The sequence below is a fragment of the Pangasianodon hypophthalmus genome, chromosome 27 (assembly GCF_027358585.1).
Source record: "Pangasianodon hypophthalmus isolate fPanHyp1 chromosome 27, fPanHyp1.pri, whole genome shotgun sequence".
Classification (NCBI taxonomy): domain Eukaryota; kingdom Metazoa; phylum Chordata; class Actinopteri; order Siluriformes; family Pangasiidae; genus Pangasianodon; species Pangasianodon hypophthalmus.
The window spans coordinates 4,840,046-4,853,416 of NC_069736.1; the positions used below are offsets into that span (position 1 = coordinate 4,840,046).

At 38.0% G+C, this 13,371-nt stretch overlaps 1 protein-coding gene across 8 annotated transcripts in view; it reads right to left on the bottom strand.

Annotated features, from left to right (window-relative positions):
* mast4 (microtubule associated serine/threonine kinase family member 4) overlaps nucleotides 1-13,371 on the bottom strand; it is a 90,166-nt gene that overhangs the window by 61,083 nt on the left and 15,712 nt on the right. For all 8 annotated transcript variants that reach the window (XM_034300851.2, XM_034300843.2, XM_034300842.2 and 5 more), the window contains exons 2-3: nucleotides 9,624-9,777; nucleotides 7,206-7,333 (exon numbers count right to left, since the gene is read on the bottom strand). In XM_034300851.2, the coding sequence (XP_034156742.2) occupies nucleotides 7,206-7,333; nucleotides 9,624-9,777 (282 nt within the window). The remainder of the gene's footprint in view (nucleotides 1-7,205; nucleotides 7,334-9,623; nucleotides 9,778-13,371) is intronic.

A 13,371-nucleotide genomic window follows, 5' to 3' on the forward strand; every position in this document is an offset into this window, starting at 1 on the left:
AATATATGGCACCAAGGGGGTGGAGATTAAAGCCTTCTTCAATGTTGCTAAGTTTTATGTAATGTGGTGCGTGGGAGGGAAAAAAACAGTCAGATAAACATATTACTGCTGAGTTAGAGATTTAGCAATTTATCCAATAATCTGAAAAATTACACAGCTAACTGTAGTGTCTTGGCTTAAGGATGTAAGCTAACTGTAGTGTCTTGGCTTAAGGATGTAAGCTGGAATAGTTACATTACTTAAAGATTTACAACCTGACACATAAAGATTTGAATTATTAGCCCTGTTCAGACTTGGTATGATCATAAATCTCGGGTGATCTGATCACAAGTGGACAGTCAATGGACAGGCGAAAACTCAAACAAAGTGTTTTTGTTTATTTTGCCATCTTATTTCCTAATGAAGTCGTGCACTTGGATTGGTTGATAACATTTTTAGGGTGCTTTCACATATACAGCGTTTAGTCCATTTGAATCAAACCCTGGCACCTTTTCCTCTTAGTTTGAAGTTGAGTGGGGTTCGACTGCAGTGAGAAAGCGATCTGACTGAATGAACCCAAGCGCAGGAAATGAACCATGTCATGTATTTTTCTTGCGTACATCATTTTCCTATAAATGTGAACTGCTAAACTGAGCCATAGTTGTAGTGCTGCCATAATGCAAGAAAAAGAAAATAAGCAGTTATAAAAAGAAAATGGACAGTGGCTACATCCACAAAACACTGTGCGTCAGCTCCATGTTCAGGTGATTTTTTTTAGATTGGTTCGCGTACTTCGGAAACCTTTGTTTACCTTTATTCATTGCTGTATTTCTGACCAATGAATTGTTTTACAAGGATGTTTTCAGCTCTATTCTCTGCTTTTTGATTTGTTTAATTATGTGTAACTAAACCAGTGAACCAAAGGCATTAATTTCGCTCTGATTTGACTCTGCAAACTAATAGGTGTGAAAGCACTCTTATTCAAACGGTCATCTGGCTGTTCTGCATTTTTTATGATAATGCTGAAATAATGCTGTTTACCTGAATAACGAAGGATGCTATTTACTGCTGTTATTCTATTTTTTTTTTTTCAATGTTAATATCAATTCAAAGTTTTTATTATGGTGTTTGAGCGCTTTGGTTTTCGTATCAACTATCTAACAACCATTATTTGTGTTTGTACACAAATATCCCAGCAAGACTTAAAGCCATCTGTTCCTATTCACCTCAGCAGGATGAACATGGGATGTGTTTTGAAATCGAGAAGAACAAAAGAGGAAAAAAATAAAATAAAATAAGTCACACACCGTGATAGAGGTCATTTGTTTCATTTGCCGTCGGAAACGCTCCCTGAGTTGAGGTATGAATGCAAAACACAGAAGGACTCGGGGCTGCCTCATGAATGAGTACGTTTTTAGGAAATGGCGGACAGTGCAGGGATTTTGGGAAACATATTCTGGAAATGACTTCATTGGTAAAAAGCGATAATTTCCCTCTTTCCTTGTGTTTTGTGCAGATCTGCAGGAAACACACACTGGGAAACTCATTCGAGGCACGTGTCCGGTCCCTAAAGTGGTCAAAATAACAAGCAGAGCCGGAAAAGCTGCAGGAGGGATATTATGAACTGGTCGAATTGGGCCATGGGCTCAGACTACTAATCTTAAAGGGATATGTGAAGGTTTAGCAGTGGGGAAGAAGAAAGAAAAATGAAAAAGTGAAAAAGGGAGAGAGGTCAAGTGCAAAAAGAGCTTAGAGGAGCAAAGATGCCCTGCGGTGAGGGTTGATTGAGTGTCTTTGGGATGGAGCGCACACAATCTGACCACATCTGACCACCTTACCTTTCTCGTCGTATGAAATATAAGGATAAACCTGATGTGCCGCACAGCATGTGTGCAAGATAACTGAATCAGAGCAGAAATCAGGAGAATTTCACCTTCTGAAATGAAACCGCATTGTGCTGTGTCTCAGATGGTGTACTGGTATTGAATATCCTTCCAATACCATGCTCATTTACTTGGACTAAAAAAAAAAAAAAAAACATACAAAAATCTGATACTAGAAGTGCATTGCTAGCAACACATGGCAGTAATCAATCACTGCAGCAAATGCTAGCTAGGCAAGAAGAAAAAAAAAACGCTAGCTGAGTGAAAATAATTGAAGAAGACGATTAGCCATTAGTTATCGGTCATAATCAAGAGATTCTGGCGCAATGAAAACTAAAACATACTTTACATACAGCTGTACAGAAGCCCTACATGAAACAAAACTCATTCTTCTCAGTTGCAATGCAAGGTAAGTCATATAGCTAGCTAATTAATTTAAAAATCAGTTACACAACATTATATAGAACGAGCCTAGTAGTCACTTTCATGGCTACTATTCAAACCAGAAACAGAACTAAATGAAATGTTCTTTGACATCCCTAATTGATTAATACTTAGTAGGTTACTCATTTCATTATTGGTATTGGAAAACCTGAGTACCAAAATACATGTATTTGTTTGGAAAAAAACCTGCGTCTCCCTCGTCTCAAACTATACAGCCTGGCATTTTATTTTGTTAAATGTACACTGTAGCTGATATTCTTGTGCCCGTTTTCAAGTAGGAAAGAAAAACAGCGTCACATATGACGTTAACATGTCCCAACAGAAAACGGTGAGACAAGAGTGCAACGTCCCCCAAGTGCTCCCACTTCATCAGACTGACAGGTCCTATTTAACTCCGTCTGTGAACGCTAACATGCAGTGCACTTCACCGTGTCAACTCCTTCATATGACCCCTTTATGGAGATTCTAAAGGCTGACTTTTTTTGCGTCAGCCTTTTAAAAGGAAATATCAAAAGCAATTTCGGTTTGATCCCTTTCAATTGGCAGTACTAGGACACTGGAAAAGTCACAGACATGGATATAATTTATGCTGAGGACACTGGAAACCTTACTTTTTAAAATGTCTGTTTCTGTCCCCACCACTTTTTGAAGGTATAGGTTGATAAAACAAACTTTCATGTAACAGCTTGTAACAACGTGATAGAAGTCACAGGATTGAAGGGTATTGTAAGACTATCTTGCAAAGGACATGCTTTTGGAGACAGGAGAATAAAGAATGGAGATGTTCTTCAGCCTAATGGAAGGAGTTGAAGAAGCTCCTTCTGCCTCTGTACAAGAGAAACAGCGCCAACCCATGACTGAACCTGTCAAGGCAAAGACAAGTTGGACAGCTACCCACAGCTCTTTGAAAGTTTTGCTGTGGTTGCAGGTTTGACTAGAACTGGATGTGCAACCAAGCTCTGTTGACAGAAAAAGTTCTCAGAGTTTTTCAAGCCTCCCCAAGAGGGAGCAGTGGGTTCCAACAAGCAGAGGGATGCCATAATGAAGCTACAACTGATGGCTACACAAAGAGGTTTAGTGGAGAACACCCGAAAGACGAGAGGCACCGAGCAGTATGTTGTAAGGATCAAGAATCGTCCAAGAATGCTTGATGGCCTAGTGGATGTTTCAGTCAAACTGGCACCTAGAAGAGCTTGAAAAGTGGGTATCATATTCATGTTGGGTAATGAAAGAATTGCAAGTGGTACTGAGATGCAAATCTGAAATACACATGTATAGGTCAAATCCTGTATTGTTGGAATGTACTATGTTGGCCATGTACTCAGAAACTAAAAAAAAAAAAACAGCCAGGTCAGTCATGGTGGTCATGCTGAAGATTCTGCTTTAAAGCCAAGAGTGCAAACACTTATCAAGGACAACTCTGACCACAGTAATAAAGGAGGGCTCTCAGGATTAAGACTTTTTTTTATCTCCATATCAGCCCAGGGGAAACTGTATTGATTTTCTACCAAAGCTAATCATGCTCATGAAGGACGAGGCAGCTACAGAAACTCTGTTTTTTGCTTTTTTTTTTTTTTACTCCAAGCTGATCTGAGATCAGATTTATGGTTCCTCTTAGAATACTTGGGATTTGTGTGTGGGGGTAGAACTGATTATGTGAGGATAAAATGTCACAAGAATCATCTCCTTGCAGTTCATCATGCTCACTCGGGGGGGGATGAGATCATGGTCAGGGGACGGGAAGAGGACAAAGGGGCTTTGAGAAGAGGACTGAGAGGGTGGCTACAAGGAGACAGAAGATGTGTGTTTATGAAATATTTAGAGCATTTGCTCCATGGCTCAGTGTGTGGTGCAAAAGAAATGAAGAGGCTCGAGTTGAGGGTAGAAAACATCTGTAGAAGATGGAAAACCATAAGAAAAGACAGAGCTGAGCATATCAGCATGTTGTTTCAGTACGAGGAACAATCTGGACTAAGTCATTTAATTATTTTCATTCATTCATTCATTCATTTTCTTTCCACTTTTCATGGTGGGGGTTGTGGTGGCAACAGGCTGAGAAGGCCCAGTCCAGAGTTTTATCACCAGCCACAGACTGGTAGATCCTCAGACGTTCCCAAGCCAAATATGAGACATAATCTCTCCAGACACAATCTCTACTACAAACCGAATTCCGGCTTCACCACCACAGACCGGTACAGCGACTGTAATAAAGATCCTTGTGAATAAGATCCCAAGATACTTAAACACATCTGAAATTACTAGCAAAGAGTGAGTGCACTATTTATGTAATAAACAGTTGGCTTACTCTGTGTCCTGGAAAACTTGTACTTTCCATTTCCATTTGCAGTCTATACTCGAACCAGAAAACACAGTCGCACACAGATTTGGGTTATATGTGAATGTCATCATAAACTCCTGATCATACTGGAAACTCTATTGTTTCTAATGTTTCTGCCCCACTGAAGGCAAGCTAAGGGTACAAAAACTCAAAAACAAATCTCAGAAAGGGACCCATCACAAGAACAAGCTTTGTCCGAAGTCAGAATCAGTACTTGAAATGAACTTCATAGCTAGCCAGTGTTAGCCAAAAAATAACTGTATATATTTTTTAATTTATAAAATAAAAATACAAAATCTTCTTCAGCAAGTGCTGTATCCTGGTCAAAGTCATAGTGAAAGCAAAGCCTATGCCAGGAACACTGGGCACGAAGCCAATCCACCTACTATCATGTTTTTGGGAGGAGGGAGGAAACCAAAGAACCCAGTGGAAACCCACACAAACATATGGAAGGCCAACAAGTCCACACAAACTGTAACCTGAGCTCAGGATCAAACTGGAGATCCTGAAGCTTTTAATATGATTATAAGAGTCCTTACGGGAAAAAAGACAGATAGTCAGACAGACAGACAGGTAATCAGATAGACAACCAGACAGAAAGAGAGCTACATAGCCAGGCAAATATAGATATATTAACATGTAGGGTCAGCTTGAAAAACAGACAGACAGCAGGGCAGATGGACAGATAAACAAACAAACAAAAAAAAAACATATTTATATTGATTCTTCAAAGAAAATATGGTAGGACAAAATCTTTGGAATGTTTGGAATCCAAAAGGTATCTTAGCTGATCAGATTCTGGCTGAGAGAAAGACCCCTGCAGTGGGTTTTCTTCTAGACGTCATAGAGTTTCAAAAATCCTGTGTGCCTGAGCTACACAACATATTCAAAGATAATGATCAGCTTCCTATGGGTACACATGTGGAACATCATTCCAAGGTAACACACAAATCAGTGCTCTATCCGAAGTTTCTTTTCTGGAAATCACTAATATTCCCTGCACATCTTCTGCTCTTTGTGTTCCTCAGAAACCACAGGAAACGAGGTTGTGGGGACGCATTAGTGATTCAGGGGCAGGCCATATAAAGCTGCACGGCCTAGTGAGACTACACTGACTTTCACTGAGCCTGGTTTAGATGCAGGGACATGCAACGGACAGATAAAGCCAAACACATGCGCACACGCACACACACACACACACACACACACACACACACACACTCACCAAGAACAAAGACAAAGATAGAATGGCAAAATGACTGAACAAACAACCAAAAAGAAGAAAGAAAAAGAAAGAAAGAAAGAAAGAAAGAAAGGTTTAACAGAGTGAGAGAAGCAGACAGTGTACACAAGAAATTTCTAAAAACTTTAGTTGCATTGATTGCCATATTAACTGTCTTCACAATATAACAATTAATTCTATATAAACTCTTTTAAACCATATTAAAGTTAGTCAATCAACTGACAGACGAACAGATGAATAGACAGATATATAGATAAATAGAAAGGAAAGCAAGCAGACAGATAAGATAAGATAAGATAAGATAAGATAAGATAAGATAAGATAAGATAAGATAAGAGGGTTAGGCCACAGCGCTCTCACCACTGCGGCCAGGGTTTGATTCCCGGCCAGGGAACCAACTCCAGCCACTGGGGTTGCGTGCAGCAGTGCTCTCTCAGTGTCGGTCCCAAGCCCAGATAAAAACTGGGGAGGGTTTCATTAGGAAGGGCATCCAGTGTAAAAACTGTGCCAAATCAAATGCGCGGACCAATGATCCGCGGTGGCAACCCCTAACGGGAGCAGCCGAAAGAGGAACAACAACAGGATAAGATAAAAAAAAAAGGCAAGAGGTCAGGTAAACAGTCAAACAGGTGATCAGATGGTCAGCTAGACAGACAGAGATACATCTAGATAGATATCTAGACATAAGACTAGATATATATTTATAAGGATCATTATAAAGTCTAAGTATAAATACATAAGGCATCTAGATAGACTTTATAATGATCGGTTGAGAGTGAGACAAGTAAAGTCAAACGGAGAAATGGGCATTAAATGAACAGTAAGCGTTAGTTTTCCCAAAAAAATAATAAAATCACAGATTGACCTCAACAACAGTTTTCTGAATGGCCTAAAATAAAACTGTTGGTACTAACAGAAAAAATATATCTTTTATAGAAACAGAAATTAAGTAAAGTTGATGGAAATGGAAATGACTAGACCACCTCCTAAGATGAATGTGTGTTATTCAGATATTTCTGTTTTCTTTCTCTGCCTCACTTGCGATGTGGTTCTTGATTTAGAGACGGACAGAAATGTCTGCTTTATTGACAGATGAATATGGTTTCAGCAGCATCCCATGTGTTCATTGTATCGTAGTGAAAGAACACCTTGTTTTCCATCACAGCAGTGAGTCCATCAAAAAGAGGCAATGTGGAGCACACAATGCTGCATTGTTCAGTTTAGACAACAGCGCCTCCTTGTGAGTAACCATACAATCTACAGTTTAGAAAAAGAGATTGTTGAGAAAAATCAAAAGCTTAAGTGTTTTGAAACATACCAGACTGGCAGTGAGGGATGGAGCTGACTTGCCAAGGCTTTGGGAGCGCATGCGCACCAGGTTGGAGCTCTCAGTCCCCGAGGCTGGCCACGCCTGCTGAGCCGACATGTACGGCAACAGGTACTTCCCTAAAAACAGTATCAACACTAGCATTACACAGCATGTCATGGAGGTCGTTTGAGGCTGGTTACCCTTCAACAGAAGTCATAAACATGAGCTAAAAATAGATTTTCTAGCTTAAGGGACTGGAGGTTGTTAGTTAACAAGGTCTGAAAAGGTTAATATGCCTCAATCCATTTGAAAAGAACAAGTGAGCTGTGGGATTTCCACAGAATCCAGATTTACAAGAAATTCCAAGTTAAAAAATCACTGAGGACCCCTAGCTCGCTAGCTGACATTAGGCAAGAGATTGAACCGTCAACTAGTAGGCAAGGCTGCTAGCTAGCTAGATATCATTAGGCTAGAGATTAAATTATGTCAACCATTAGGCAGGTTTGTTAGCTACCTAGCTAACTTTAGGCTAGAAATTAAATTGTGTCAACCATTAGGCAGGTTTGCTAGCAAGCTAGCTAACATTAGGCAAGAGACTGAATTATGTCAACTAGTAGGCAAGGTTGCTAGCTAGCTAGCTAACAGTAGGCTAGAAATTAAATTGTGTCAACCACTAGGCAGATAGCTAGCTAGCTAACATTAGGCTAGAGATTAAATTGTGTCAACCATTCGGCAGGTTTGCTAGCAAGCTAGCTAAAATTAGGCAAGAGATTGAATTATGTCTATTAGTAGGCAAGGTTGCTAGGCAGCTAATATTAGGCTAGAGATTAAATTGTGTCAACCATTACACAAGTTTGCTAGCAAGCTAGCTACCATTAGGCTAACTATGATATTGTGTAAACCAGTAGCTTCAATGCCACCTTTCTCCACTCATTTATTCGGACTATGGTTTAATTTACATCTGAATCTAAATATTATTCCAATTAACTGAATTCATGTCCCTCCATAACAAACAGTCACCACACGAAATAAAAAAAAAATGTTCTTTGTGTTTAAATGATAATGTTTTTCCCTTTATACATGCTTTATTCAATTCCCTCCACACAGTGCATCTTAAATGAGTGTTGTCCTGCCGTTAGACCGTTTTTACATATCAATCAGCACCTGTTTGGCCTTTCAACCTGACTAAAGCACCATTTTCTTCCTAGCAACTAGCGCACTTCAGTGGAGTGTTATTAACAAAACACAGCACATGTTTGTGTGTTGATACGCTGATTAACACGGGTCACGGTCACACCTTTCTGAAATGTGTTTATCACATTTCATCTCTTTCTTTTGTACGGCCAAACAGAAACTGGCACAAATGCAACGCTTACAGTTTATATATATATATATATATATATATATATATATATATATATATATATATATATATATATATATATAAAAATCATACTAGCATTGCTAACATAGCGTGCGGGGATATGCTGTTTTTCCCAGAAGAAAAACTTTGGGACACATGCTATCTTACAGCATGTACTGTGTGTGTGTGTGTGTGTGTGTGTGTGTGTGTGTGTGTGTGTGTGTCTGCCAGGCTACCCATATAGGTAATAGGGTGAAAACAGGATATAAGGAAGGAAAGCTGTGTGTGGAGGAGTTTCCTCACAGTCATTTGTCAAAGTAGCATGAAATATCTATTAATCATCTCACACACACACACACACACACACACACACACACACACACACACACACAAAGACGTTGGCGATGTTTCAGCTCAGTGCAATACAGGTTCCAACAGGCTGTGATTTAAAACCAAAAATGATGCCTCTGCGTTATTGTGAACAAGACTCATGGTGCTATAGACACAAATAAGACTGTATATATATTTTCTAAAAATAACAAAAAAGTGTTTTGTAGATATTCATATTTTAACTGTACCGTTTATGGGTGAAACTGTGAAAAATCTTTTGATGATTCATCCTGTACTTGTCCGATTTGCATCCAATCAAATGCTCATTAGAACACATTTGTCCCACCCCTGTAAACAAACTGCACAGGACGAGTCAAGCTTGGCTATTTGTTTACACAAAATACGTTAGTATAATGGTACCTAGATTGAAAGTGAACAAGATTACTTGTTTAAATTACATAATAACTTTAGCTATTTGTTGACAAAATATAATAGTCTCACTTGAATAATGGTTTTAATTATAAACAACAAACACCATTTTGTTTGTTTGACAGAAACCTTGCCTACTGGATTTAATCACATAATACCTAATGAGGGATTGGTTTTAATTGTGTATAATTACATTTAATTAAGTATTTTTAGTTGAATTTAATATTACCTATCCATTACAGTGCTGTTTATGTGTCGCGTTGATGTCAGTGGCGTAACGCTCTGAGTAACAGTCATGCAGTTACCTGTTAGCGCTCCACCCAGACTCCCTCGACGGAGCTGTCTCCCATCTTCGCTCAGCTGACGGTTGAATTTGAGCGCCAGGCTAGAGCTAGTGCACACCTCGGGGTTACTCGTCTTGCAGAAAGGCAGTGAGGGTGGAGACAGGATGTTATCCAGCTGGAGGATGGAAACGGTAACATGGAGTGTAAAGTAAGAAACAGAACCTTGTATTACACAGAATATACAGTAACTGTGATAATATGACAGACAGTAAATATTGTTGGAGATATTACTAGTAAAATAACAGGACTTAAGTGTACATAGGGTGGAGATTTCCTCATGAGACACTCATCACAAGGTGTGTAAAGCTAATACAAAGGGATTGTGTGTATTTTTGTATGTTGAGTTTTCTAGCCGGATATGCCTCCATTATATTACTGAATAAAATGCTGACGCTACATTCTGCTAAAGATCTCCCTGAAAACTGGACTGTTAAAAAAGACAATTCATCAAGTCATAATTTTAGGTGTATTTATATCTGCCTTTTCAACATGTTCTGTTTTGAAATGAAATGTTTTACCAAGCTCATTTAAAAGAATTAACTCCTCCACAGTGATAATACTACTTCAGTGTATTGTTCACCTTTTTTGCCACATTGAAGTACCGAAGTTGCTGCATGACCTACAAACAGCAAGGGTGACTGAATGATAAGTATTACAAAACCAGGAGCATAACTAGGAAAGAATTACAAGATAGCTCATCTGAAGATAAGCAGACAATCTTCAAAAGGTTTGATTTTTTTCATGGCTGTGTTAACGAAGGAGGCTTAAATAAATTGGACTGAATTCAAACAACATCTACATGGCATTTCACTGGCACAACTGGCAATCAAACGCTGTGTGAATCTACAGTCTGGGCTAGAAAGAAATCAGCCTCACATCACATAAATCTATGCATTTCCACTAACAAAAATTGGTGGTGCTGTTCCACAAAAGTCAAATATAATCCACTTTTAGCCTTTTGTTAACAACAAATGAGGCAATGTTGATGCAAAAAATGGAGCCTTATTGTTTTTTTTATACCAGCCAGCCCTGACTGCACATTTCTTCAAAAAGACATCTTGATCTAGACAAAAATAGCAATTCAGGCAAAAATGCAACATCTCATTTTCCTGAGAACACAACGTTCCAAATGCCAAAATTCACCACTCAGTTCTTACAGCTACACGCATGCGCCACATTCAGGCTTAAAGCTCCACAATAGAAGGAAACACCCTTTCAATTTGGATTCAAAGCAAACTTGCCTCTGGGCCAGAACAACTCTCCTATTGTCCCTGATGCTGCTCCACATGATGCGACATAACAGACCATTATTAATTGTATTGTTTGGACAAGTTGAAAGGAATCCATGTCCTGATGAGAAAAGACTCTCAGTGGGATAACAGGAGCGGAAATCTTCCACCAGACGAGCATAAACGTGACTGGAACAGGGAACACCCAAAAGTCTTTTCAGGGCTCTTTTCAACATGCTGGCATTAACTTGCCCTCGCCGTTTCCCCTTTGGGGACTCCTGGCCGCCATTAGTTCATTTGTTCAACTGAAGTTTGTTGAGAACATGAATCTGACCAATTGTGTTGGAAAAAAAAAAAAGGGGAAAGCTTAAGCAAGAGTGGAAGTTTCCTACATTCAAATTTCTCAAACCGGGGACTGCCAGGGGCCCATGAAGCATAGCCTGATGGTCTGTGATCTTCCAATTTTATTACAGTTTTGTAAACAACAAGCCACCATTATCGAAGTTATTATGCCTGGAAATAATGTCAACTGGTATCTAATGACAATTTTAATAATATGGACAAACAGATAAATGAATAAAAAAGGGTTCTAAGTCCAGAAATAAAAAATAAATAAATAAAAACTCCAGGGCTCCAACAAATAAACAAAATATTATTGTACATATTAAAATATGTACAATAATGAGATTAATTTTATTTAATTATTTAATTATTCATTTAATTTCATTCAATTATTCATCATTTATTTGATTAATATTTTGTTCGTAAAATAAATCTATGCTGAGGCAGTCAGTGACTTTTTTTATTTATTATTTAATTATTTTTTTTACATTTAAAGAGATCCCTGACTGTAAAAAATTTTGAGAACCCCTGACATAGTCAACTACTCCAGTGACAGTAATAGAAGTTCTAAAGATAACGTAGCTAAAGATAGCTAACGAGGTTTTTTGTTTGCAAGTTAGCAAGCTGATGATGCTTTGGACATGTACAAAAATGAGATGTACAAAAATGTACAAAAATGGTTTCTTGGTGAAAAGGAAAATATACAATTTATCTACACAAAAAATAAATAAATAAAATCCATAAAATCTTAAATGTGGGTGTGTCCTGCAACAAAACAGCAACGCAAAATCCAAAAATAAGACAAAACAGAAAAGATTTTTTGAAAATAACTACAATAACGAGGTCAGGGTTTTGACTTGTCTTGTTACACAAAATATTTTTAAAAAATCTTTAAACAAATTTACACCCCCTTGTTTTTTTTTGTTTTTTTTGGTGAAAAAGAATATATATGTTTTATAATTTATATAATTTTCTTTTAATGAAACATAGATGTGTTCTGTACCATCAGGAAAATATTTTGAAAGAGTCAAATGGGTCAACAGTCAAAAGTTTTGCCATTAGCCTCTTGGTCTCCAGATCTGACGAGATGAAGTCAGTATATGACATCTGAGTTATAGCAGATTAAAACAAACAGTTATAGCAGGAAGTAATGAGCGAGAGAGAGAATCCGAAAGCTTCCCAGAGGATATAAAAGCGGACGAAGGCAGTTACAAAGGCAAAAAAAAAAGTTTAAACAGATAATATACTGGTTTCTCACTATTAATATTTTACCCTGACATTTTTTTTTTACTTGTAATTTTCAAAGAACATCTACTATAATGAAACTTAACGGACTAACGGCACGTCACCTTCCTTAGAATGCACAACTAAAGTACACAAAATATAATCAAAAATAGTACTTCCTGCAAGTAAACAAAGTACGGAGATTATCAACAAATAAAAAAGCCATTACATAAATAAACATTAAAATTTTTTTTTTAAAAGTGTATTAAATGTGTATTTTGTCTTGTTTTGCAGTATGTTGTAGATTCTGGCACAAATGAGTTTGCTAAAGACTTCAGGAAAACAGGTCAAGGTGTGAACCAGCTGCTGATTTCTTTTTGAAAGAGGAAATGCATCTCACTGCCAACTTTCCACTAAAAAACTGTTATACTCGGAGCTAATGCTTTCATCATCAAAGTGCTGCCAGGATTCGATGCCCCACTGTTTCAGCTCCTGTCATTCCACACACTAATCAGATGGAGAATGAATATTTAATCTGCAGGGAATACGGTTCGGCATGACAATTATTTAACCAACAGTGCCTGAGTAAGGAATTTAATTTAAAAGTGAGTATCATCTATAAAGCTAATTTATACAGCAGTACAGCAGCTTGCAAATGAAGCACAAATCCTTTGAATAGTACTTCAGGAAATCCACAGAGGAATAACAATAATATTTTACAGAACTGTTACAGAACTTTTACAGAATTTAACAGATGGCTAATGAACGAAATGATGAGCTACACTCAACCCTTCCATCTGGAGGGAATTTTGAAGTAGGAAAGAAGCGAAAGAAGTATAAAGCACATCATTTACCTTTTTCTTTTCATTTTGCAAACACTTTTATCCAAAGAACTGAGAGAGGATACACTTCCA